We start from the raw sequence: 27016 nt of genomic DNA on the forward strand, positions 1-27016 counted from the left end.
TATTCACATGGGGCATGGCTTTCTTCAGGCCAGTGGGCTGAATTAGTACAAAATGTCTTGAGTGGTATATGAATTAATGAAGATATTTAAGTGAAGATTCTACCAGAAAGAGTTAATGCCACTTCTAAAATTGCTGAATTTCTGGCTGGAGAGTTTAGACATTGAGACCATCTGACTCCACTAATGTTATTATCTATTTGGATTCTCTGGGGTCAGTACGACTCCTCTTGGGGTGAGCAGACAGGTTTTCCTATTTTAAGAATTGATTCTGCTCTGGAACAATAGGTCTCAAAGGCACCTGTCAGTTTCTTTATTGTTTGAAGCCAAATATTACCAACTTCATTTTCTGCTGTTTAGGTTTTTTTCATTTTTTTTTCCCCATCAGCCCTTAATATTGTCCTGGCCTGACACTGGGGAAAATAGTAGGCTTAGTGGAAAAGAACATTTTAATTTTTGGTCCAAAGCCTGGCATAACGTCTGTCTGTCCAGTTGCACGTCGCAGTAGTGGCAGTGGGTTAGAGGCGATGCTATGAACAAAGATAATAACACAGCCAATCTGATTTGTATGTAGAATGATTCAAAAGCATGGAAAGGCAGTGAAACAATAATAGCTGACTCTAAGGTAATAGGGCAGATCATTTCAGCACCATCTGATTACGTCTTGGTCTAATTTGGGATGGATATAATTTTATCAAGCGACCGCTTTAGTGTACTGTCGTGAGTCAGAAAGACAGCTCTGGAATTCCTGATTCTGCCTGAAAATCAGAGTCGTCTTTTGGAGGTTTTGCCAGTTCAATTGGACGGACATTTGGGGAGCACCAAAAATGTGCAAGTCACAGCAGGTGGTCAGAGACTCAGTGTTTGTAGATTTTGTGATTAAATTGCTCTCGTTTGACAGAAGAGTTTATTTTAAAATTACGTGCACTTAGGGGAGCCGGCACATCAGCTACTCTTCTTCGATACTAACTGATGTTTGTTCTTAGCAACTTTGGGTTGTAGATCATAGAAATAGGGAAAGCAGAATCCAGAGATCCTTTCTTTAAAAAAAAAAAAAAATTGAAGTATAGTTGATTTACAATATTGTGTTAGTTTCAGGTGTACAGCAAAGTGATTTAGTTGTACATATGTACGTATTACTTCATTAGAGGTTTTCCATTATAGATTATTACAAGGTATTGACTACAGTTCCCTGTGCTCTACAGTAAATCCTTGTTTATCTACTTCATATATAGTGGTGTATATCTGTTATCCTTTACTCCTAATTTATCCCTCCTCCCTGTAGACTCTTGTTTTTACTTTTTATGACCATAAGTGGTAGTGAGTAGTTGTGTTATCTAGCGTTATCTGTGGGAGTGGCTTAGCTCTGAGTTCTGCCCACAATATATAGCAGCGGATCTGGAGGTAAAGTGCTCTAGGAATTTTCTTTAACAACTGGAAGGTAAATTTCTAGTTGTGGTTCACAAAACCCTTAAATGTCTGTTTTAAGCCAAGGCATCCTCAGCACACATGGATTTTGTGCTGCTTTTCCAGGGAGCTCAGAAATATAAGGAATTTCCAGAGCCCTACCCACTTTTTTGCTTGCCCTTCCGCTGGTAAGTTGAGAGTAAGGATCATTTCACTCATGGAGGGTTGGGTGCCGGTCCTCAGCTGGGCTTCATAGCACGGATCGTCTACAGCGTGGATAGTTCATTACTACGCCAGGGTTCCATTCTTACAACTGACTAGATAAAGCAAAAAACGAAGCAGCCTTTTTTCAGAGCCATCATTTATGAAGTGAGAAGCAAAAGTAGTTGCTTAGAATCCTTTAGTGAATATAGAAAATGTGACATTTTCCTCGAGTCTTGGAAATTCCGCTCTCAAAGGATTGTTTCTTTTCTCCTGGGTTCCTGGCTTACAGTCAAAGCAAGGTGCCTCCAGATGATGACGTGATTTGCTCTGAAATGTGGACGAAAAGGGGGAAGGATTCAGCTTTTGTAATTTGTACAGCTTATCTTCAGGCGATGAAAATATTTAGCATTTCAAGAATTTTTTCTTTGACCTTTTTAGGAATTCATCCGAGGTTTAATTTAGATGGAAACTTGGTGTTTTTTTAAAAATAGGATAGTTTTCTTTAAATAGCAAAGAAATATCTTGTCACAACGTGATACAATACAATTTTCGAGTCACTGGAATTTTTACTTCTCCCACGATTATGCATTTCCTAGAGTCCTTTATCTAAAAATCTGCTTATTGTTCCTACCAAATTTTACTTCTATAACCAGGATAAGGGGGAGAAGTATCATACCATAAATTCACAAATAGTGACGTCAGGATTATCGAACTGTAAAATATGACTTAAGCATTAAGGTACATAGTGTACAGTTTAAAGTATATCTGGAGAGACTCTAAGAATTTTTACGCTTCAGGAGAAACCTTTGAGGATCTTTCTGCATAGGCTTGCATAGAAGTTTAGAGGAATGCATTGTGAAGGAGGAAAGGGACAGTAGTTTTTCCTCTACACTGAGTGCAAGGTCATTGGCGCACGTCATTTACTTTGTGGATCTATAGCACAGGGAGGAATCCAAGGAGAGCCCCAGATAATGGTGATCAAACTGCCCTGGACGTCAGTTGGTGCCAATATTGTTAGGAATAGAGACACAGAAGAGAATGACTTAGGACTTCTGCTCGCATCAGGCAAGCACACGAAAGACCACCCCGGCATGTGTAAGTAGGGCAATGACGGTATAAGCCAAGTGTGTGACCCTCATTCTGTCTGGTGGAAGACAATTGAGAAAGCCTTCAAAGGTTAGGATATATAATATATCAGCTAGGCCCTTCAACATTTATAATGGAATATACTTCTATTTATAATGGAATTGTGCCAAGCAGAAAGAAAAAGGAACGGCATTCAAGGAAAGGGGGAGGTGGGGGAGGAATCGAACCCAGGCCAGTGGTGTGAAAGGGCATGGGTGTATTTGGGAAATGCCAGCTGACCTTTGCCGTTGGGTGGAGGTGATGTGTGTGTGCATGGTGGGGCGAGTTTGTGTTGGGGAGGATGGCTTGGTGGTAGATGAGCCTTCAGGTTGGGGTCAGCTTGGGGAGAGCTTTGAATGCCGTGGAAACTTGCAAAGGAGTTTAAGCTTTATCCTGTGTAGACATAAAACCTCAGTGTTTTAAGTAGGGTAGCCACATAGTCAGATCTTTGCTTTGGAAAAGTAATTCCAGGAGCAGGTAGGAGATAACGGTGGAAGGTAGGCTTGCTGAGGGCAGAGGGGCCAGGAGAGAGTGCTGGGAGCAGTCCTGAGTGAATAAAGGAATGCGAACCAGAGCAGTGGTGTAGGGATGGACCAACAGACAGGCATCTGAGAATCATTTTAGCGGAAAGCTGGATATACTTGGTGATGGAAATGAGAGAGGGATGACATAGAGTTCTAGGCTGGGTTCCTGAATCTATAGAGAAGAGACTATATAGGCGAGAGAAGTTTGGGGATGAAGATACTGTGTTTTGCTTTGGTTATGGTGCTCTCGAGAGGCTGCTCGGGGGTTTCAGCTGGAGAACCCAAGTAGGCAGCTGGAAAGATGAGATTTGCACAGGAGATGAGATGAGAGATGTTCAAATTTAGACCAAGGTTAGGGGGCCATGAGGAGATAGGTGGTGTGGAAACAGCAAACACCAGATTTCCCGGGGGTGGGTGTAGAATAGGATGAATGCAGGGCTGAGGATGCAGCCTCGGAGCTCGCTGATGTTTGATTGGAAGAAGAGGAGGAGGCGGCGATGGAGGGAGGCTGGATGTAAAGGTGGAAGGAGAGAGCTGCCGTAGAACCAAGAAGAAGGGAGTTTTAGGAAGGAGGCCGTGGCCATCAGAGGTCACACAAGAGACCAACAGGATGAGCAGCGAGAAGAAGGCACTGCATTTAGCATTGGGGAGAACCCCCTCCCCTTCCCAGGGGCCCAGCCCTCCTGGTTCCAGTCAAGGGATGACACGGGGAGAAGTCAGATTGTGGAGGGGGAATGTGAGGGATGCCAGGCAGGAGCGGCCACTGCACAGACTGCGTTTCAAGATGCAAGTGTGGGGCTTCCCTGGTGGCGCAGTGGTTGAGAGTCCGCCTGCTGATGCAGGGGACATGGGTTTGTGCCCCGGTCCGGGAAGATCCGGAGCGGCTGGGCCCGTGAGCCATGGCCGCCGAGCCTGCGCGTCCGGAGCCTGTGCTCCGCAACGGGAGAGGCCACAACAGTGAGAGGCCCGGGTACCGCAAAAAAAAAGATGCAAGTGTGGCTCAGTCTGGCTGGAAGGCTCTACCACTCAGGTTTAAATGCCCAAAGCTTGTATTTTTCAGCTCAGGGAGTGCAACGTGCTTTGACCTCCTTGTATTTTTATAACGTGGTAACTCTGTGTCCTTGCTTGTGTTCTTAGGGGTTTATTTCCTTGGGTTGTCTGGAGGCTTTCTGGCTCCCAGATAATTTTTCTTGCTGTCTTCCTTCCTACGACCAGCCCCCTCTCTCTCCCTCCCCGCAACCCCATTCCCACCTCACACACGCAGACACACACATCACTTTGTTGTGTAATTACATGGAAAGGGCCCTAGCTCCCCATTCTTGAGTTTCTGCTTCCGATGTTTATTTAGCTTTCTTAGAACAGGGAAAGTGTCTTCCAGTGATTTCTGTTTATTGCGGGAACAATAACAATTTATGCTAATCTTATATCCCCCTAAGAAGACTAGAGACCTCTGTCTTTGGAAAGCTTAAAGCCGGGGTAAATGCACACATTGGCTCAAAGAGGAAGCGAGGTGGATTTGCACTCTCGGGGCAGAGCGGGAGGACAGCTCACCCAAAGGCAGCGTCTGACCCTCCCTTGCTGTCACCTGCCACGCTTGTGGGGAAGACCGCCTGCTAGCAGCCCAGCAGAGTGTCTTGAAAAGGACCTGGGAAGGGTTAGGAAGCGTACGTTTTCTTTTCTGACCCTTACTACCTGAGCCTCAGTATCTTCATCTGTAAAACAGAGGGGACAGTAACTTCTTGGGCTGCTGTACGAATTGGATTTGTTGATAGGGGCCAAAGCACTTTGTAAATGTCAAGTGGTACACAGCATCTGGCACCTCTGGTTACTCATATAACTTCTCTCTCCTTTAGGGAGGTAATGAGTGAAAAAGCTTATCATATGTTTCCAATGTAGCCATTTTTAAGCATGCAATTCAGGGGCATTAAGGACATTCACACTGTTGTGTAACCATGGCCATTATTCATCTTCTGAAGAACTTTTTCATCTTCCCAAATGGAAACTCTGTCCCCATAACTCCCCATTCCCTCCTCTCCCATCCCCTGACACCCACCATACTACTCTCTGTCTCAGTGAATTTGCCTATTTTAGGTACTTTGTATAAGTGGAATCGTACAGGATTTGTCCTCTTGATTCTGGCCTGTTTCCCCGAGCATAATGTCTTCAGGGTTCCTCCATGTCATAGCCTGTGTCAGAATTCCATTCCTTTTTATGGCTGAATAATATTTCATTGTATGTTTATACCACAATTTGTTTATCCTTTTATCCATCAGTGGATAATTGGGCTGTTTCTACCTTTTGGCTATTGTGAATAATGCTGCTATGAACATGGGTGTCCAAATACTGTTTGAGTCCCAGCTTTTGATTCTTTGGGGTGTATACACAGAAGTGGAACTGTAGGCTGAGTTTCATTCTGGTAGGATGGGAATATATCCTTGGCTTTGTGACTCTGCTTAGTAACCGTGGAGTCACAAGGGGCCTTGTTCGTTGTCAAGTCCCAGCTGCTTAGCTCACGAGGCCCTTTGCGTGTCTATGTCCCCTTGTCCTGCCCTCGCTGTGGGGTCACAGACAGTTCATCCCTCCCTCTCAACATCAGGGACAAAGACAGAGAAGCCTTCGATCCAAGAACACCATGTGTCACCTTGGCCTCAGCTGCCCGCAGCCGCCCACCAGCACTGGCTCTGATGGAGACCTCCAGCCCCCTCCCCATTGTCATGGGCCAAGGGGTTCATTCAGGAGAAACCGCACTTCTCACTCTGTTTCTGGGAGGGATTGATCTGCAGAGCAAGGAAGCACTTCTCTCATGTGTGCCCGACAGCTCAGCAGAATACCTCCTCTGCATTGACCAAAGTCTGTTACTATTTTTACAGACTCTGAAGAGGAAGGAGCTCAGGGGGACACAGAGAGGGCAAGGGGACAGCCAAGGGGGAGAGGTCTGCCTGCAGTTCTTAGCTCAACTTCTGGCTGCTAAGGGGCTTCTCCACCTTTTGGAAAATGGGCGCAGTAAATCTGACAGACTCAGGAGAGAAACTGCTGGAGTGTCATCAGCATCAGGGACCCAAGAGACAAATGGGGCAACTGGAAATGAATGCATGGAATCCATGGCATAAAATCACCTTTGGTGCTACCCTAATGTTCATAGCAGCACTATTTACAATGGCCAAGACATGGAAGCAACCTAAAGGTCCATGGACAGATGAATGGATAAAGAAGATATGGTACATATATACAATGGAATATTACTCAGCCATAAAAAAGAATGAAACACTGCCATTTGCAGCAACACAGATGGACCTAGAGATTATCATACTAAGTGAAGTAAGCCAGCCAGAGAAAAACAAATACCATATGATATCACTTATATGTGGAATCTAAAATACAATACAAATGAACTTATCTATGAAACAGAAACAGACTCATAGACATAGAGAACAGACTTGTGGTTGCCAAGGGGGAGGAGGGAAGAGGGATAAATTAGGAGTTTGGGATTAACAGATATACACTACTATGTATAAAATAGATAAACAATGAGGACGTACTGTATAGCACAGGGAACTATACTCAATACCTTGTAATAACCTATAACAAAAGAATTTGAAGAAGAATATATATACGTATAATTGAATCACTTTGCTGTACACCTGAAACTAACACAACCTTGTAAATTAACTATACTTCAGTAAAAAAAAAAAAAAAAAAAAAAATCACCCGTGGTGCTAGAATCCTGGTCTTTCCTCACTGATTTTTCTTGTCTCTAATGTGGATCTTGTTCCACTTCCTGGAGGACAGCGAAAGGGAGCAGGTCCATAGCCGTCCATGTTCCTTCCATCTAAGAACCCTCACTGGGAGAAGAATCTGCCTCAGTCCATCCCCGAGACAGACGTGAGGGAGAGGGGAAGCTCCTGGCTGGGGATTCCCTCAAGTTGTTATGAATTGGCTTTTTTGGGCGAAAGCCATTGGCAGTGACCAAATGCCACTGGGAATGTCTGATGCCGTATATCACTCTGTGATAAATCTGTCCTGGGTTTTATGTATTTCTAGTTCATAATTGCTGTTCTGGCTGAGTCAAATGTGAGGCATGTGGTGGGAGACTCCAACTTGGCCAATGCTTGTGAGCAGAGGATCTTTGTTCTGACATGTTCCACTTGGTTCTTTCGTTGAATGCCTACCTTCTGCCCCTCCAGTATTTATAATTAGATACAGACCTTGAAGATAGACAGACTCGTCTCTCCAGAGTTAGGGTTCAGGAGGAACACTTGCCCCGAAGACTCACAGTTAATTGCACTAAGTGGAGTGAATTCCTCTCACTGGAAAGGATTTAAAATATATATATTCGTCTTCCTTTGGTCCAGGACAGATGCCTGTCCCTGTCAGATGGCACAAGAGGGGGAGAGAAAAGTCCGTTCTTGCATAGGCATCTCTCTTTTTTTTAAAATTAATTTTTATTGGAGTCTAGTTGATTACAATGTTGTATTTCTGCTGTACAGCAAAGTGAATCAGTTATACATATATCCACTCTTTTTTATTTTGTTTGAATTTTATTTAATTTATTTTTTTATACAGCAGGTTCTTATTAGTCATCCATTTTATACCCATCACTGTATACATGTCAATCCCAATCTCCCAATTCATCACACCACCCCCACCACCACCCCGCCGCTTTCCCCCGCTTGGTGTCCATACGTTTGTTCTCTACATCTGGGTCTCAATTTCTGTCCTGCAAACTGGTTCACCTGTACCATTTTTCTAGGTTGCACATATGTGCATTAATATCCGATATTTGTTTTTCTCTTTCTGACTAACTTCACTCTGTATGACAGTCTCTAGATCCATCCACATCTCTACAAATGACCCAATTTCGTTCCTTTTTATGGCTGAGTATTATTCCATTGTATATATGTACCACATCTTCTTTATCCATGCATCTGTCAATGGGCATTTAGGTTGCTTCCATGACCTGGCTATTGTAAATAGTGCTGCAGTGAACATTGGGGTACATGTGTCTTTTTGAATTATGGTTTTCTCAGGGTATATGCCCAGTAGTGGGATTGCTGGGTCATATGGTAATTCTATTTTTAGTTTTTTAAGGAACCTCCATACTGTTCACCATAGTGGCTGTATCAATTTACATTCCCACCAACAGTGCACGAGGGTTCCCTTATCACCACACCCTGTCCAGCATTTGTTGTTTGTAGATTTTCTGATGGTGCCCATTCTAACTGGTGTGAGGTGATACCACACTGTAGTTTTGATTTGCATTTCTCTAATAACTAGTGATCTTGAGCAGCCTTTCATGTGCTTCTTGGCCATCTGTATGTCTTCTTTGGAAAAATGTCTGTTTAGGTCTTCTGCCCATTTTTGCACTGGGTTGTTTGTTTTTCTAATATTGAGCTGCATGGGCTGTTTATATATTTTGTAGATTAATCCTTGGTCTGTTGATTCATTTGAAAATATTATCTCCCATTCTGAGGGTTGTCTTTTCATCTTGTTTGTAGCTTCCTTTGCTGTGCAAAAGCTTTTCAGTTTCATTAGGTCCCATTTGTTTCGTTTGTTTTTATTTCCATTACTCTAGGACGTGGATCAAAAAAGATCTTGCTGTGATTTATGTCAAAGAGTGTTCTTCTTGTGTTTTCCTCTGAGAGTTTTATAGTGTCAGGTCTTACATTTAGGACTGGAATCCATTTTGAGTATATTTTTGTGTATGGTGCTATGGACTGTTCTAATTTAATTCTTTTACATGTAGCTGTCCAGTTTTCCCAGTACCGCTTATTGAAGAGACTGTCTTTTCTCCATCGTATATCCTTGCCTCCTCTGTCATAGATTTGTTGACCATAGGTGCGTAGGTTTATCTCTGGGCTTCTATCCTGTTCCATTGATCTATATTTCTGGTTTTGTGCCAGTACCATATTGTCTTGATTACTGTAGCTTTGTAGTATAGTCTGAAGTCAGGGAGTCTGATTCCTCCAGCTCTGTTTTTTTCCCTAAAGACTGCTTTGGCTATTTGGGGTCTTTTGTGTCTCCATACAAATTTTAAGATTTTTTGTTCTAGTTCTGTAAAAAATGCCATTGGTAATTTGATAGGGATTGCATTGAATCTGTAGATTGCTTTGGGTAGTATAGTCATTTTCACAATATTGATTCTTCCAATCCAAGAACATAGTATATCTTTCCATCTCTTGGTATCATCTTTAATTTCTTTCATCAGTGTCTTAGAGTTTTCTGCATACAGGTCTTTTGTCTCCTTAGGTAGGTTTATTCCTAGGTATTTTATTCTTTTTGTTGCAGTGGTAAATGGGAGGGCTTCCTTAATTTCTCTTTCAGATTTTTCATCACTAGTGTATAGGAATACAAGAAATTTCTGTGCATTAATTTTGTATCCTGCAACTTTACCAAATTCATTGATTAGCTCTAGTAGTTTTCTGGTGGCATCTTTAGGATTCTCTATGTATAGTATCATGTCATCTGCAAACAGTGACAGTTTTACTTCTTTTCCAATTTGTATTCCTTTTATTTCTTTTTCTTCTCTGATTGCCATGGCTAGGACTTCCAAAACTATGTTGAATAATATTGGTGAGAGTGGACATCCTTGTCTTGTTCCTGATCTTAAAGGAAATACTTTCAGTTTTTCACCATTGAGGATGATGTTTGCTGTGGGTTTATCATATACGGACTTTATTATGTTGAGGTAGGTTCCCTCTATGCCCACTTTCTGTAGAGTTTTTATCATAAATGGGTATTGAATTTTGTCAAAATCTTTTTCTGCATCTGTTGAGATGATCATATGGTTTTTATTCTTCAACTTGTTAATATGGTGTATCACACTGAATGATTTGCATATATTAGAATCCTTGCATCCCTGGGATAAATCCCACTTGATCCTGGTATATGATCCCTTTAATGCGCTGTTGGATTCGGTTTGCTAGTATTTTGTTGAGGATTTTTGCATCTATATTCATCAGTTTTATTGGTCTGTAATTTTCTTTTTTTGTAGTATCTTTGTCTGGTTTTGGTATTAGGGTGATGGTGGCCTCGTAGAATGAGTTTGGGAGTGATCCTTCCTCTGCAATTTTTTGGAAGAGTTTGAGAAGGGTGGGTGTTAGCTCTTCTCTAAATGTCTGATAGAATTCACCTGTGAAGCCATCTGGTCCTGGACTTTTGTTTGTTGGAAGATTTTAAATCACAGTTTCAATTTCATTACTTGTGATTGTTCTGTTCATATTTTCTGTTTCTTCCTGGTTCAGTCTTGGCAGGTTATACCTTTCTAAGAACTTTTCCATTTCTTCCAGGTTGTCCATTTTATTGGCATAGAGTTGCTTGTAGTAGTCTCTTAGGATGCTTTGTATTTCTGCAGTGTCTGTTGTAACTTCTCCTTTTTCATTTCTAATTTTATTGATTTGAGTCCTCTCCCTCTTTTTCTTGATGAGTCTGGCTAATGGTTTATCAGTTTTGTTTATCTTCTCAAAGAACCAGCTTTTAGTTTTATTGATCTTTGCTATTGTTTTCTTTGTTTCTATTTCATTTATTTCTGCTCTGATCTTTATGATTTCTTTCCTTCTGCTAACTTTGGGTTTTGTTTGTTCTTCTTTTTCTAGTTCCTTCTGGTGTAAGGTCAGATTGTTTATTTGAGATTTTTCTTGTTTCTTGAGGTAGGTTTGTATAGCTATAACTTTCCCTCTTAGAACTGCTTTTGCTGCATCCCATAGGTTTTGGATCATTGTGTTTTCATTATCATTTGTCTCTAGGTATTTTTTGATTTCTTCACTGATCTCTTGGTCATTTAGTAACGTATTGTTTAGCCTCCATGTGTTTGTGTTTTTTTCGTTTTTTTTCCACTGTAATTCATTTCTAATCTCATAGCATTGTGGTCAGAAAAGATGCGTGATATGACTTCAATTTTCTTAAATTTACTGAGGCTTGAATTGTGACCCAAGATGTGATCTATCCTGCACAATGTTCCGTGTGCACTTGAGAAGAAACTGTAATTTGCTGTTTTGGGATGGAATGTCCTATAAATATCAATTAAATCTATCTGGTCTGCTGTGTTATTTAAAGCTTGTGTTTCCTTATTACTTTTCTGTTTGGATGATCTGTTCATTGGTGTAAGTGAGGTGTTGAAGTCCCCCACTATTATTGTGTTACTGTCGATTTCCTCTTTTATAGCTGATAGCAGTTGCCTTATGTATTGAGGTGCTCCTATGTTGTGTGCATGTATATTTATAATTGTTATATCTTCTTCTTGGATTGATCCCTTGATCATTATATAGTGTCCTTCTTTGTCTCTTGTAACGTTCTTTATTTTAAAGTCTATTTTATCTGATATGAGTATTGCTACTCCAGCTTTCTTTAGATTTCCATTTGCATGGACTGTCTTTTTCCATTCCCTCATTTTCAGTCTGAATGTGTCCCTAGGTCTGAAGTGGGTCTCTTGTAGACAGCATATATATGGGTCTTGTTTTTGTATCCATTCAGCAAGCCTGTGTCTTTTAGTTGGAGCATTTAATCCATTCACGTTTAAGGTAATTATAGATATGTATGTTCCTATGACCATTTTCCTAATAGTTTTGGGTTTGTTTTTGTAGGTCCTTTTCTTCTCTTGTGTTTCCCACTTAGAGAAGTTCCTTTAGCATTTGTTGTAGAGCTGGTTTGGTGGTGCTGAATTCTCTTAGCTTTTGCTTGTCTGTAAAGGTTTTAATTTCTCCATCAAATCTGAATGAGATCCTTGCTGAGTAGAGTAATCTTGGTTGTAGGTTCTTCCCTTTCATCACTTTAAGTATATCATGCCACTCCCTTCTGGCTTGTAGAGTTTCTGCTGAGAAATCAGCTGTTAACCTTATGGGAGTTCCCTTGTATGTCATTTGTCATTTTTCCCTTGCTCCTTTCAATAATTTTTCTCTGTCTTTAATTTTTGCCAATTTGATTACTATGTGTCTCTGTGTGTTTCTCCTTGGGTTTATCCTGTATGGGACTCTCTGCACTTCCTGGACTTGGGTGGCTATTTCCTTTCCCATGTTAGGGAAGTTTTCGACTATAATCTCTTCAAATATTTTCCCTGGTCCTTTCTCTCTTCTCCTTCTGGAACCCCTATAATGCAGATATTGTTGCATTTGATGTTGTCCCAGAGGTCTCTTAGGCTGTCTTCATTTCTTTTCATTCTTTATTCTGTTCCGTGGCAGTGAATTCCACCATTCTGTCTTCCAGGTCACTTATCCGTTCTTCTGCCTCAGTTATTCTGCTATTGATTCCTTCTGGTATATTTTTCATTTCAGTTATTGTGTTGTTCATCTCTGTTTGTTTGTTCTTTAATTCTTCTAGGTCTTTGTTAAACATTTCTTGCATCTTCTCGATCTTTGCCTCCATTGTTTTTCTGAGGTCCTGGATCGTCTTCACTATCATTATTCTGAATTCTTTTTCTGGAAGGTTCCCTATCTCTACTTCATTTAGTTGTTTTTCTGGGGTTTTATCTTGTTACTTCATCTGGTACATAGCCCTCTGCCTTTTCATCTTATCTGTCTCTCTGTGAATATGGTTTTTGTTCCACAGGCTGCAGGATTGTATTTCTTGCTTCTGCTGTCTCTCCTCTGGTGGATGAGGCTATCTAAGAGGCTTTTGCAAGTTTCCTCATGGGAGGGACTGGTGGTGGGTAGAGCTGGGTGTTGCTCTGGTGGGCAGAGCTCAGTAAAACTTTAATCCACTTGTTTGCTGATGGGTGGGGCTGGGTTCCCTCCCTGTTGGTTGTTTGGCCTGAGGCAACCCAACACTGGAGCCTACCTGGGCTCTTTTGGGGGCTAATGGCAGACTCTGGGAGGGCTCATGCCAAGGAGTACTTCCCAGAACTTCTGCTGCCAGTGTCCTTGTCCTCATGGTGAGCCACAGCCACCCCCCCCACCTCTGCAGGAGACCCTCCAACACTAGCAGGTAGGTCTGGTTCAGTCTCCTATGGGGTTACTGCTCCTTCCCCTGGGTCCTGATGCGCACACTACTTTGTGTGTGCCCTCCAAGAGTGGAGTCTCTGTTTCCCTCAGTCCTGTCGAAGTCCTGCAATCAAATCCTGCTAACTTTCAAAGTCTGATTCTCTGGGAATTCCTCTTCCCGTGGCCGGACCCTCAGGTTGGGAAGCCTGACATGGGGCTGAGAACCTTCACTCCAGTGGGTGGACTTCTGTGGTACAAGTGTTCTCCAGTCTGTGAGTCACCCACCCAGCAGTTATGGGATTTGATTTTATTGTGATTGTGCCCCTCCTACCATCTCATAGTGGCTTCTCCTTTGTCTTTGGATGTGGGGTATCTTTTTTTGGTGAGTTCCAGTGTCTTCCTGTTGATGATTGTTCACCAGTTAGTTCGGGTGTTCTTGCAAGAGGGAGTGAGAGCACGTCCTTCTACTCTGCCATCTTGAACCAATCTCCCCACTCTTTTTTAGATTCTGTTCCCATATAGGTCATTACAGAGTATTGAGTAGAGTTCCCTGTGCCAACCGTAGTTCTTTTTTTTTTTTTAAATTTATTTACTTATTTTTGGCTGTGTTGGGTCTTCATGTCTGTGTGAGGGCTTTCTCTAGTTGTGGCAAGGGTGGGCCGCTCTTCATCACGGTGTGCGGGCCTCTCACTATCTCGGCCTCTCTTGTTGCGGAGCACAGGGTCCAGATGCTCAGGCTCAGTAGTTGTGGCTCACGGGCCTAGCCGCTTCGCGGCATGTGGGATCTTCCCAGACCAGGGCTCGAACCCGTGTCCCCTGCATTAGCAGGCCGACTCTTAACCACTGCGCCCCCAGGGAAGCCTCCAACCGTAGTTCTTATTATTTGTTTTATATAGAGTACTGTGTGTATGTCAATCCCAAGCTCCCAATTTATCCCACCCCCACTTTTCCCCCTTGGTAACCATAAGTTTGTTTTCTACATCTGTGACTCTCTGTTTTGTAAATACGTTCATTTGTACCATTTTTTTAAGATGCCACATGCAAGCGATATCATATGATATTTGTCTTTCTCTGTCTGACTTCCTTCACTCAGTATGGTAGTCTCTAAGTCTACCCATGTTTCTGCAATTGACAATATTTTGTTCTTTTTTATGGCTGAGTAATATTCCATTGTATATACGTACCACATCTTCTTTATCCCTTCCTCCATTGCTTAGGCATCTCTTTGATGTTGGCTGAAGAACAAAGGCCCTGAGGGACCAATATTGAGATGACATTGGTCCTTCTAGTGGTTTCTTTTGATGTAGGAGAGTTTGTCTCTAGTCGTAACTGTTTAGAAGCCATGTTTGGTGTGTCTCAGAGGAAATGAGTCGCTCCTGAAAGTGTAGGGATAGAGAATGACTCGGTGGTTTTCCGCGGCCTGCGAGCACAAAGCCCAGGTTACAGAGGTCTGCAGCGGGCAGTGGAGGTGTCTGTTTTTGTTTGAGTTGTTAGGGAAGTTGTGCCCCAGTACAAGAGCAGCATCCAGGCATTGTGTGCTGGAAATAGACAAGGTGTCAGGTGGGGGGACAATGCAGCGTCTGGGACTCGCAGACCACCTCTCTGAAGAAATGTAATCTCTGGCCCCGAATGTCCTGGTTACATTTTCAGTTTGGTGATGTGGCCTCACAGAGTTAGATTTCTGTTTTCCGGCAGGAAGTTCTCCCCACTCAGGGCATCATGTTTCTTTTTATTTGTTTGGTTGAAAAAAGAAACAAGCTGCCCTCTGCAGCCCTGCATGGCCTTGAAATTTAATTAACCTGTGTCGGTACCGTGCGTCACACACGTTAATTACACCCGTACCTATCTGTGAGAATTAATTACGGCTTTGGCAAGTGCTCTGAAATTTTCTTGGGAATGAAAGGGCCTGGGAGGAATCTAGACATTTCGGTGTTATCCTCTCGTCTCCTTGGGGGTGTGGGTGCTGACAGCTTCAGATGGACCTGATCTTTCCCGCAGGAACCTTTCTGGAGCTTTTCTGTTGCTCCCAAGTGACTGCTGCTTGGTTGTTGTGCAGGATGGCAGGTGCCCACACCCACGTGGGCATTCCTGTGTCCCTTTGCAAGAGGTCACACTTGCCTTTGTCTACCCTATGCACAAAGAAGTTTGGTTGGGAGTGTGGCTGGTTAAAAAGTCACAGTGATGCCGGGAATTGTTCTTCTTGTTGTTACTCAGATTTTGGTAGTGGGATCAGAGGAGCTGTCGGGAATGCCCAGATCTCCTGAATCTAAGCCGCTTCTTTTTCTCCCTCTTTGTTCACAGCGGGGCATTTTCCGAAGTGGTCTTAGCTGAAGAGAAGGCAACTGGAAAACTCTTTGCGGTGAAATGTATCCCCAAAAAGGCACTGAAGGGCAAAGAAAGCAGCATAGAGAATGAGATTGCGGTCCTGAGAAAGTAAGTACGAGGAGGGACGGCCTCCTTCCCCCACCACCCAGTGAATGATGCTCCGGGATGATCGGGCCTCTGGCCCACAGGAGGCAGGAGGCTGCTGGGAGCTGGCTGCCCAGTGGTCGGAGAGGGTGACCAGGATGCTGGCCCGCAGTGAGGGGTGGGCTTGTTAACTCTGACTGCCTTCCGTGCAGGGCGTCCAGAGCACTTTCCACATTATATAGCATTTCCTAATGTCTGTGCCAGTCATTTAGGTTGTTATTCTTTCCAAAGAACATGGCAGTCAGTTGGACTCGGTTTTGAACCGAGACCCCACCACTCCCTGCAGCTGGGTGACCTTGGGCTGGTTCCTGAGCTCTGAGCCTCCTCCGTAAACTGGAGTTAACAGCATCCTCCCAGGTGTCCTCAGGATTAAGTGAGATGGCACTTAGCAAGTGTTTGTTCAGCACCTGCTGCATAGTAAGTGCTCAATGAAAGGGTAGCTGCCACTGCCACTGGCCCCCATTACTATTATTGTTTTCTTGTTGTTGTTGCTTTATTTTATAAGAAGGAGGTGAAGCTCAGAAATGGAAGTCACTTGTCCATCGCCTTGCAGCTCAGATGTGGCACAGCCAGGGAGGTAACCCCCCCTCCCCCGCCCCACCAATGTGATTTCCAGTCTTTGGTGGGTCTCCTGCTCTCTGCCACACACCTGGCACCTGGCACCCAGAGAGTGCCAGAGCTCACTGGTTACCTGCTTCACCTCTTCACTGAGTTTGATTTTGCTCCCCGTGTAATAGAACCTGGATGGGGTTCCTGGACCCAATTCCAAGGTGTGTGGCTCAGGGTTTTCCCACACCAACAAACAGTTCTTTGTTGCCAGCAGGGTGTGCGAGAGCTCACCTCAGTCCTGACACTGTCTACCCGGAGACAGAATCAGATCGCACAGGTGAAGGGCTCAGTCCCATGAGACCGCTCCCCACTTCAGGCTCCAGTCTCAAGCTTGGGTTGTTACCTGTACTTCTGACCAACTGGTTATAAGTCAGAGGTTCCCAGGGCCCTCTCCTGGGGTTCGAGCAATTTGCTAGAATGGCTCACAGAACTCAGGAAAACCCGTTTACTCACTAGATTACCGAATTATTCTGAAAGGATATTAAAGGATGCGAACCAACAGCTAGATGGAAGAGATACACAGGGCAGGGTCCCGAACAAGGGAGCTTCTGTCCTCTGGGACCGTGGGGCAGCACGGTGGCATGCAGAAGCGTTCTGGTTCTCCAATGTGGAAGCTCTGCAAAAAGGGACAAAAACTTGTCCTTTGGGCTTTTTATGGAGGCTTTGTTATATAGTCGTGATTGATAAAGATCATTGGTCATTGGTGATTGGTTCAACCTCCAGCCCCTCTCCCCTCCCCAGAAATCAGGGGGATGGAACTGAAAGTCCCAACCCTCTAGTCACGTGGTTGGTTCTCCTGGCAACCAGCCCCCATCCTTAGGTGCTTCTGAAAGTCACCTCATTCACATAACAAAGAAACTTCTGTCTCTCTCAACACTTAGGAAACTCCAAAGGTTTTTGGAAGCCGTGAGTCAGGAACTGTGGCCAAGACCAAATATATATATGAGAAATATTTTTTGGTCATCTCAGTGACCAAATATATATTTCTCATAAATCACAGTTTCGCAGAATCAAATCAAAATCATGCCTCCAGCCCACTGGTGCCACAGAGAACCATTCTGATGTGGCTGGATCCACCCAAAAGATGGCCTCCCGTTAGCGTGGTGTCCAGGCTGCTTCCCATGTCCTCACGATCGAGCCATTCCCCCGTGTCTGACAAGGTTTGGGGGAACAGACCTTTATATGGGACCTGCTTTTGCGTGCTTGGGGTGTATCTGAGCATTGTGCTGTGAAGATTTTAAGCTCTCCTATTAGTGAAAGATGTTAGAAGTATCCTTGAGATTTGGGGGGTTTGGAATCAGCACAAAGTAAGAATCAGATAAGCAAAGAAAAATGGGAACAAGCCTTACAGGGCCTCAGAACAAGATGTCACACTCTCTGCATTCTTCCTGAGTAAGCCACGTCTCCCACTTCTGTGTCTTGGGGACCAACAGTGCCCTCGGAACAGTGCTTTGTTGCCGTCAATACAAACCCAGCGCCACTGAGGTGGTCCGGATCTTCCTGTTCCGCAGCGTGTGTGATGTGTGTTCTAGAACAAGTGGGTCTCGATGGCTTTTAAGTCCAAGGGTTTTCTGTTATTTGTTTGGTTGGTTTCTAGGTTGTCTCTTAGGGACCTGAAGAGTTTCAGGTTGTCCTGTGAGGACTGCATGAAATGATTCTGTGGCGGAGAATTTGGGAAAACAAATTACTCTAAGTACATTAGCATCCGGCCGGAAAACAGTATGTTAATGAAACATTTATTTAAATTGTTCATTTTCCAATATGAAATCGGCACTCAGAGAAGAGGATATTGGCTGTGTATGAAGTTGTAGCCACATTGCAGATATTTGGCATTTGAGATGGGATTCTGGGTGGGCTCAGAGCTTCCCCAGAGGGCCTACCTTGGGGCACAGGGGCTGCTGGATGCTGAGTCAAGGATGGTGCCTTTATTTTCATGTGTCTCCCTTATGGGCTTAGAAGCCACAAAGCCGGGGAAGTCAGTTTTATTCTCAGTGTTGTCTTGCACCTACATGGGCAAGGGCAGCAGTGTAGACTTCATAAGCCAGTCTTCGTTCATGCCTTGTTCCCTCTGCTTTAAGTAGTGTCTCCACCCTGTGCCTCATTCAAATAATACACACTTCCAGCAAGAGGGCATTTAAAAGCAAGGGAGGGGACTTCCCTGGCGGTCCAGTGGTTAAGACTCCACGCTCCCAATGCGTGAGACGTGGGTTCAGTCCCTGGTGGGGGAGCTAAGATCTCGCATGCTGTGCGGTGTGGCCAATTAAAAACAATTAAAAAATAAATATATCAACTATACTTCAATAAAAAATAAAAATTAAGAAAAAATAAAAGCAAGGGAGGACCAGGGATTGGCAATCACTTATTTTGATAGTTCTCACTCTCTGCTGTTGGGGTGCCTTGAAGTGTGACCCTTTTTTCAGGAATGGAAAACAAAGAAATGATTTTTCAGGGGATAAAAGGTGCTGTATCTCCTGTACTGATTTATTGTTTCGGTCCCCTGCAAAGGATTTATAAGTGGAGTAAGAAGCCGTTCCAAGTTATAAGCAGCCGGAAGCAAAGTATGTGAGTTGTAAAGAAGATAGTTTTGAAACTGCTGTTAGAAGCCACCATTGAAGCATTCATTCATTTCGCTGATGTTTAGTAAATTCCTACGCACCAGTTGGAACCGAGGTTGAAAAGACAAGATACAATCCTTGCCCTCCAGGAGCTAAATAAGTGCAGTAACGTCGCAGATACTGTGTGAGAGGTCTGACCAGGGGCTCAAGAGTAGGGCTGCCCTGTTTTCCCTTTGGGGTGGGGTGTGAGGGTAGGCTTCTTGGAGGAGGTGGGTCCGGACAATGAATATATTTTGCTGAGGGCAGAAAGGCAGAGGGATATTCCAACCAGGAAGGAGCAGTGCAAAGAGAGGAAAGGAGATGGGGAGGCAGGCTGGTGTGCTGGGAACTCCACATAGCTCACTGGACCAGGTGGAGGGTTCAAGGCGAGGTGTGGGAGACCCGAGGTTGGGGAGGCTGGATCGGGGGGGGGGGCTGTATACCCCAGTTTATCCGCTAGACAGAGGGGAGCCTTGAAGGATTGTTTCATAGAGATTATTGTTGCTGAACTTGGAAGGATAGATTGGGGGGCGGGCAAGACTCACTCTAGGGGGAGCAGTCAGGCAGCCGTTGGGGGCGTCGGGGAAGCAATGCATTGAAACAGGAGGTGTGTGTTGGGATGCAAGGGGCAAAATGGAATCTCCAGGACTTAGGGATTCAGGAAGAATGGGGGGAGGATTGAGGGGAGAGTGGATTCTAGGATAACTATCAGGTTTCTGATTGGATACCTGGGTGGGTAACGACCCCATTAGCTGAGATCAGAAATCCAGGAGCCGGAGGGCAGGTGATGAGTTCTGATTCAGACATGCTGGTCTTGGGAATGGCTGGGTGGAGTTGACCCGTTGACCGTGGAGGTCTGGAGCTCAGCAGCTCAGCTGTGATCTGGGCTTGCTGGATGTTAAAGTTTTCTGAAAACACATATTAAAAAATCCTTTGGTACTTTCCGTAGCTAAATCATTGTAGATAGGGTCCCAGACAGGCCTGCATTATTCCAAATTCTGTCATATACCCTGGTCGTTTGTATATTTCCAGGCTATTTTTCATCCAGGGAGGCCCATCTGGGAGACTGCTTGCCCTCCTACGTGTTGCGTTTATTGCAGGGTGAGAGATTTATGTACTTCATTGGATTTAAGTAATGTAGCTAATATATCCTTAAGGATGTCTTTTTTTCTTGCTCTGAAAATAGTTCCAAAATGAATCTCCTCCTTGAAAGTGGATATTAAACCAAGCTCAGAGGGAATAAAAAGAGGCTGGCTTCATGGTAGACAGTTACTATGTAGCAGATAGAGACGCTGTCTGACTGGCCAGGGGCAGGGTCTGTGTGGCGCAGCACCACCTTTCCCTGGTGGAATGGTTAGCTCAGGTCCCAAGCAGGGAGTGTTCTCTGCATTATGGAATATCACATCATCAGTGTTACATCCCCTGCACTGGATTATAGAGTTTATCGTTTCTGTAGTATTGTTTACTTAGAGGACAGGCACTACCCAAATCCAATTTCAAGGCAACACATAAAGTATTTTTGGAGAAGTAGAAAGGCAAATATATAGACAGTCTGTATTGAAATCGGGGGATGGAGGGGATGCATAAAGCTGGAATATGGGAGATGGAAGAAACAGGACAGATGTATTTAGAGTAGCCCTTTTCCTAACAGTTGGGGTAACCGAGGCTCAGACTGGTTAAAGAGTTACTGTGCTTATGAAACATGGCACCAGGATTCCACACGCTGTTGTAATGGTTACTTTGTCGGCTACAGAGATGATCTTCCCTGGGGGAGGAGCCTGGGTAGCGATTGCTTTTAAATTGCATGTTCTCCATCTTGAATACACTGAGGAGTCTCAGCTGACGGTCTCTGCCGCCTTCTCTCTAAAGCAGTGGTTTTCAACCCTGGTGGCACATTGAAATCACCTGGGAAGCTTTTCCGAACATCCTGACACCCAGGCTCCATCCTAGACCGATTGAGTTAGAATTGGAGGTTATGGTGGCCGTTGGGAAATTTTGAAAAGCAGCCCCTCTCCATCCCGGGATTCTTACATGCATTCAAGTCAGTGTTGAGAACAGCTGCTCTAGGGCCTCAAGGTCTCACCTCCCAGCGGGGTAGAGATGCTCTTCACGTGTCCAGGAGTAGGGAAAGATGTGTACACACGTGTGTGTGCACGCGCGCACACTCACACACTCACATACACACACACACGCGCACACACACACGCACACACACACACACACACACCAGATGACGTTTCCTTTAGGTGAGAGGCTTCATTTAGAGAAGCAAACTCAAGTGTGGTCCCTTTTGAAGAGCTGGGTTTTATACTAAGAGAGGGGAATTGACTTGACCCCATCCTCCCATCAGTGGGGAGTGGGCACCAGCCACTGGCTGGGTTCAAGAGCGAGAACCTGGCTTTTTGAGGGTGGCAGGGGAAGTAGGGGCAGTGATGGCCATTCCTGGCCTGGAGAGGCTGGCGTAGGGGTTGGTCAAGTCAGCAGGACTCAGTGACAAGGCCACTATCTGAAGGGGGTCAGGGCTGCTGAAGGCAGCAGACGCCAAAGCCCAGGATCCGCTAAGGCCAAGGTCAGGATGGATCTCGGGCAGGGCGGTGGGGCTGGGTCTTCTGGGGGGAGCGTGAGTCAGCACCTCAACCAGGGGAGAGCCGGGCTCCGGAGGCCTGGGCACTTCTTACAGTAGCTTGATTTCCTGGTTATCTTGGACAGACATGTTTCTCTCGTACAGATTAACTAGAGGGAAGGCAGGCAGCTTGAGCCCCCAAAGGAGAGGACAGCTGGTTTTGAATTAAGTATTAGCCTTCAGAGAAAGGCTTTTCTGTAAATGAACGCATTTAAATCTGGCTTGCTTCTGCTCCTGCAGCTTTGTTCTGATGGCAGCCTGGCCCGTTTGCTTCTTTAAATCACTGCCAAGTGACAGTTTATTGTGTGTGTTAGAGGAACAGACGCATCAATAGAAATTCATCGATTCAGGGCGAACAAAACCACTTTTCCAATGACTGAAAATGGCTGAGCTGGTAAAGCTGATACTTGAGTTTCTCAGGCACCAATTCAGCTTTTGAAGGATCTGATCTGCCTAGAAGATGATGTTCCAATGTGGAGAGACCTCTCCTCTGGAAAGGTAGTGTCGGGATTAAGGACACAGGCGGGAAGTAAGAAGAGGAATGGCTGGAGGCCATGTGATAACAAACAGGGAGGCAGGTCTATCTGTTAGGATCCTAGAACCCTTCGCTCCCCTGGAAAACCCTTGCTGAAAGTTCCCTTAATTCTGGGAAAAATGTGCAGTTCGAGCAGAACAGGTTGAGGGATGCGGTTAAGTTATTTGGTGGTGGTTATTGTGCTGTGTGTGTGATTAAAGTCACACAGTCTTGTCAGGCTTGGAGCATGCACGGGTGGGTGTATCTGCCCAAGGACCCTAGTCCTGTTGGAAAATTGACGCAGCCCATCCTGGACCTGTTCACGCCAGGCTCAGTGAAAGCATCAGACACACGCACGAGCTGACGCTCGTCCCTCTGGCCCTGCCAGAGATTTGACCTTGGAATCTTGCTGAATTTGGTGGACTTTCTCCTCTTTCGCTCTATACCTCGGCCTCTCCATTTCTTTGAGCCCCGTGGATCTGACTGTAAACTCCGCTTTGTTCAGACCACTATTTTCTGGTCATTGTTTACTTCATCCTAACAGTGGGCTTGTGTATAAGAAATAAAACTGGTCTCATGCCAACGTGACTTTACAGCCAAAACGGGATACATTTGATGCTTCCAAGTGGCTTTCCCATGGTGCTTTGTCCATAGCTGATAATCCAGCCACATTTTTAAAATTTGATTTGAGATCCAGAGTCAATGCATTTTTATGAGTTTTTATCAATTTCTTGGGCATTGCTTACAGAATGCCATGAATGGGAGGAAAAGGGAATTGGTGGTATCCCTTAGTACAAAACAGGGATATTCAAACTAGTTTGACCAGGCATGTTGGCTTATCTTTCCAGTGACCATGAACCTCTGGGGCCACTCCCTGCCTGCGGTTTCTGCTTCCCAAGTATCATGTGAAGTGTGGCTCTCATGACCAGACTGACTCCCTTTCTTCATGCCTTGTTCCAGTAACACTGTGCAACTGAGATTTTAAATGCATGTCTGATTTGACCCTCCCCACCTTAATTCTGGGAAGTCACCTGCTTGATGGAATCCAAGCTCCGTGGTAAACAGCCCCTCCCCTCCACTTTGCCATCTTGCTGTGTAGTGTTCACCTCCTCACCCCCCAAGTTCAGTTTCATTCTTCCAGAACGAACAGATGATTGCTGCACAGATGATTCAGGCCTCTGCCTCACCTTCCCTCTCCTTCCTGCTACAGTAGGCTAAGCCTCAGTTTGAGATGCCCGCTCCTTCAGGATTCCCCCCTCCATTGTCCCTGCTGGGGGTGGGGGCCCTTCCCTCTGAGACCCCACGGCACCAAGCTTACCTCTATCCCTCCTGACTCTGACTGTGAGGTCCGCTTCCTGTGGATTTCCTGAGTCCAGCCCTGAGCTAAAGGCATGGTGGGGAGCATGGAGGGGAGGAGTGGGTGGAGGAGATTCAGATGATAATACGGAGCTAGAAACACTGGGCTCAGGAGCTGACTCAGTAGAGATTAGGGCGAGGAAGAAATCTCTGCTGACTTCTAGTGGGCTTTCGTGACCCAGCGCACGCGGGTCCATCAGCCAATGGGGGCAGGGAGCATCCTGGAAAACGAGGCAGAGGCGAAGATGATTCTCCTATAACAACAAGGCTGACTTCATCCAGTCTGGCTGTTCGTACCACCTTTTATACTGTATGTATTACTCTGTAGATATTTAGAGTAGTTGAAGAAACATTGTGTTAGTGTTAGTTATTTGCACGCTTATTTCCGTTTGCTAGCTGTCTGTCAGCTAATCTGGTTCTGTGTTTGGGCAGTTCAGCCCTTGTGTGGATTGGTTGGTGGTTTAATTTCCTCTAATAATATATCTTGGCAAATGTTTTCTCCCTTCTTCAGTAAACTTACTTAGCTAATGATTTATATAAATTTTATTTAAATGATTCCAACAGATGTGTGTGAGTTGATATCTGTATCTATCTCTCTATGTGTATGTGAATATATATGTATATATATGTGTGTGTGTATATGTATATATATTTTTGTCTGATATTTCAAAAAAATCAGAATAGCCTTATATTGGAGGGTATTTCACAGCATGAAAGATTAAGTACAAGGAGTCCTAGGATAGACCAGGATGGCAAATACAGAAAAAGAAATAAATATACCCCAAAGGTTCACTGTTTCTTTTCTGTTAAACTTTAGGTTGTGTCAGTTCTATTTTCGACATGGTTTTGGCATTGTTTATATGGGTAGATAAATGATTTCAGTGAAGTTTTATTTATGACTCATTATCTAGTTTAAACTCTATAAAATTTGGTGAATAGATTTTATTTTACATATTTGAAGTCCAGGGTTATCCTTGGGTGGTTTAAAAACTTACCATTTTAAAGCCATATCACTGACTTTTGTCCTGAAAGTCAGCTTAAAAATTGAGGTCAGGGCTTCCCTGGTGGCGCAGTGGTTGAGAGTCCGCCTGCCGATGCAGGGGACACGGGTTCGTGCCCCGGTCTGGTAGGATCCCACATGCCGCGGAGCGGCTGGGCCTGTGAGCCATGGCCGCTGAGCCTGCGCACCCGGAGCCTGTGCTCCGCAACGGGAGAGGCCACAACAGTGAGAGGCCCGCGTACCGCAAAAAAAAAAAAAAAGAAAAAAAAAAAATTGAGGTCAGAGTCTTAGGTGATTGGTCTGAAGTTTTTAGGAAATATACAGTGAAAGAAATCTTTTCTAAAATAGTAATATATATGGAATTTGGTAAATGGGATTTAATATTCATTTTTTTTAGCCATTTACATTTTTCTTTTATAAATATTTTAAAAATAGGGTTGACTGTATGATTCAGATATGAGGTAGGTATCATTGGGGAATCCAAACACAGGCAAGGATATTTGTAAACAAATACAGTGGTGTGATGGCTGCGGTGTTTTCGTTCTTGTTGAAGCTACAGAACTGATGCGCTAAATGCATACATTTATATATGTGTATACGTGCATAAATGTGAACAGATGCACATATATGTAGACACATACGTACATACACATATGTATATACACATTTGAAAATACATTTCAGTTTTTTTATATCTTTCCACTGAAGAGCAAAAAATTCTTTTTGCTTAATTTAGTCAATATACCCTCAAGGCTGTCAAAAATCTGCTGTCTGGGTGCCTAAATAAGATCATAAGGCATATGAAAAGCCTTTTTAAATTACATTGAAATGCTCCAGTGTTAGGGATTATGTAAATGTTAGGCATTACCACTCTCATCATGCTATTGTAAGAGCTCAGAATATGTTGGCGGAAGAGGTAAGAGCGGAAATTGTATCCATTTTGTGGAAGGAGAAACTGAGGTGCAGAGGGTATAATTTTGGTGAGTGATGGAGCTAGGGAGACAGCAGAGTCTCACTTATGGAGCTGTTCCCCATCTTTTAGGGTCCACAGCCTGTCCTTCTGTTAGGAGACTGTTATGGGAACTTCGTTCAATCTAGAAACAGCCTATAGGAATCAGAAGTCTTATGACTCCCGGAAATTCCCTGGCGGTCCAGTGGTTAGGACTCTACGCTTTCAGTGCCGAGGGCCTGGGTTCGGTCCCTGGTCGGAGAGCTAAGAGCCAACAAGCCACGTGGCCAAAAAAAAAAAAAAAAAGAATGTCTCACGACTCCCAACAAATAGTAAGAAATAGATGGCAATAGATTTCAATAGATAATAGGTGTCAGTAGATGCTAAATAGTTTAATTGAAATAGATGTCAATTAATTAAATTAATAGACTGATAACTCTAAAACCAGAACCTGAAAATTAGAGCCATTTGTAGCTACCCTTTGAGACTTTAAATATACATATTCTCACTTTGTCATAATTTAGAAACTAGCTGGGACTTCTAGGAGCCTTGTTTTCTGTAATCCTCACAGTCAACCTCTGAAGTGTCTATTATTATTCACACTTTACAGTTGAGCTGGGACTTAAATAAGAAATTTCTGGAGACCACGTAAGTAGATAGAGCAGGAAGTCAGACCCGGGTCTGTCTGTCTTTTCCATCATGATTTGATCCGTCTGGTGTTTCCACGTTGTTTAAGACAGGGCCACATACTCTTGATGTAGACAACAGCCCACTGCATGGGGGTGCTCATTAATAGTGAAGGAAAATAATCTCTGTCTATCTAATCCTGCCATCAGAGGGGCAGTGTAAAATATTGGTGAAGACCTGAGAACCTGCCTGCCTAAGATTTCATCTGACTATACCACTTAGAAGCTGTGTGACCTTGGGCAAATGATTTCAACTCTTTGCCTCCATCATCAGGAAAATGGGGGGAACTTCCTGGCCGCTCATTGGTTAGGACTCGGCGCTTTCACTGCTGGGGAGGGGCGGGGGGACCCGGGTTCGATCCCTGGTTGGAGAACTAAGATCCCACAAGCCGCGCCGTGTGGCTGGAAGAAAAATCAGGAAAATGGGGATATTGTTGGTACTTACCTCACATATTTCTCGTAGGGATTAAAGAGCCGATGCACGCAAAGCACTTAGAACAGTGCCTGGCATGTTATGTGAGCTCTCCAAATGTTTGCTGTTTAGTTATTACTATGTGTACGGGGGACATCTTGCTAGACAGCGGGAATGGGGAGGAGGTGCCTTCCTGGAAATCACATCACACAAGTATGGCCTCCCTGTGGGAGCAGCCACAGGGAGGTGGCTGCCCTCATCCAGCGGAGAAGGTGCCACAGTGCTAATGCCCGGCGTGGTTGCAGAGTTGTTAGGAATGCATTAGCTTGACTGTTTCTCTTGCTGAAAAAAAACTCTGAAAGCTGCTGCTCTCTTTGTCTTACTGTCTGCTTCCCTAACATGAGAGTCACCGGGCATTAGAACTGGAAGATCTTAGAGAACTTAGAGATCTTGGTCCAGTTCTCTTGACCTCCAGATGGAGAAACAGGTCCAGAGAAGTTAAGTGAGTGGCCCAAGGTCACAGAGCTGACTTACGCGGACGTGCTGCCAGAGCGATGGTTTCTGGCCTCCTCGTTCAGAGCTCTTTCCACATAACCACGCTGGCCCTCTTGTAGAGCATCCTTTGGTAGAGTGCAA

General features: G+C 44.4%; 1 protein-coding gene across 2 annotated transcripts in view; it reads left to right on the forward strand.

Moving 5' to 3' along the window:
* The window catches only part of CAMK1D (calcium/calmodulin dependent protein kinase ID), a 410742-nt gene that overhangs the window by 150265 nt on the left and 233461 nt on the right, over positions 1-27016 (forward strand). For both annotated transcript variants that reach the window (XM_027121645.1, XM_027121644.1), the window contains exon 2: positions 15470-15601. In XM_027121645.1, the coding sequence (XP_026977446.1) occupies positions 15470-15601 (132 nt within the window). The remainder of the gene's footprint in view (positions 1-15469; positions 15602-27016) is intronic.

Source organism: Aethalodelphis obliquidens, unplaced genomic scaffold, assembly GCF_003676395.1.
Source record: "Aethalodelphis obliquidens isolate GAN/ISIS:26980383/991018 unplaced genomic scaffold, ASM367639v1 scaffold23, whole genome shotgun sequence".
Taxonomy (NCBI): Eukaryota; Metazoa; Chordata; class Mammalia; order Artiodactyla; family Delphinidae; genus Aethalodelphis; species Aethalodelphis obliquidens.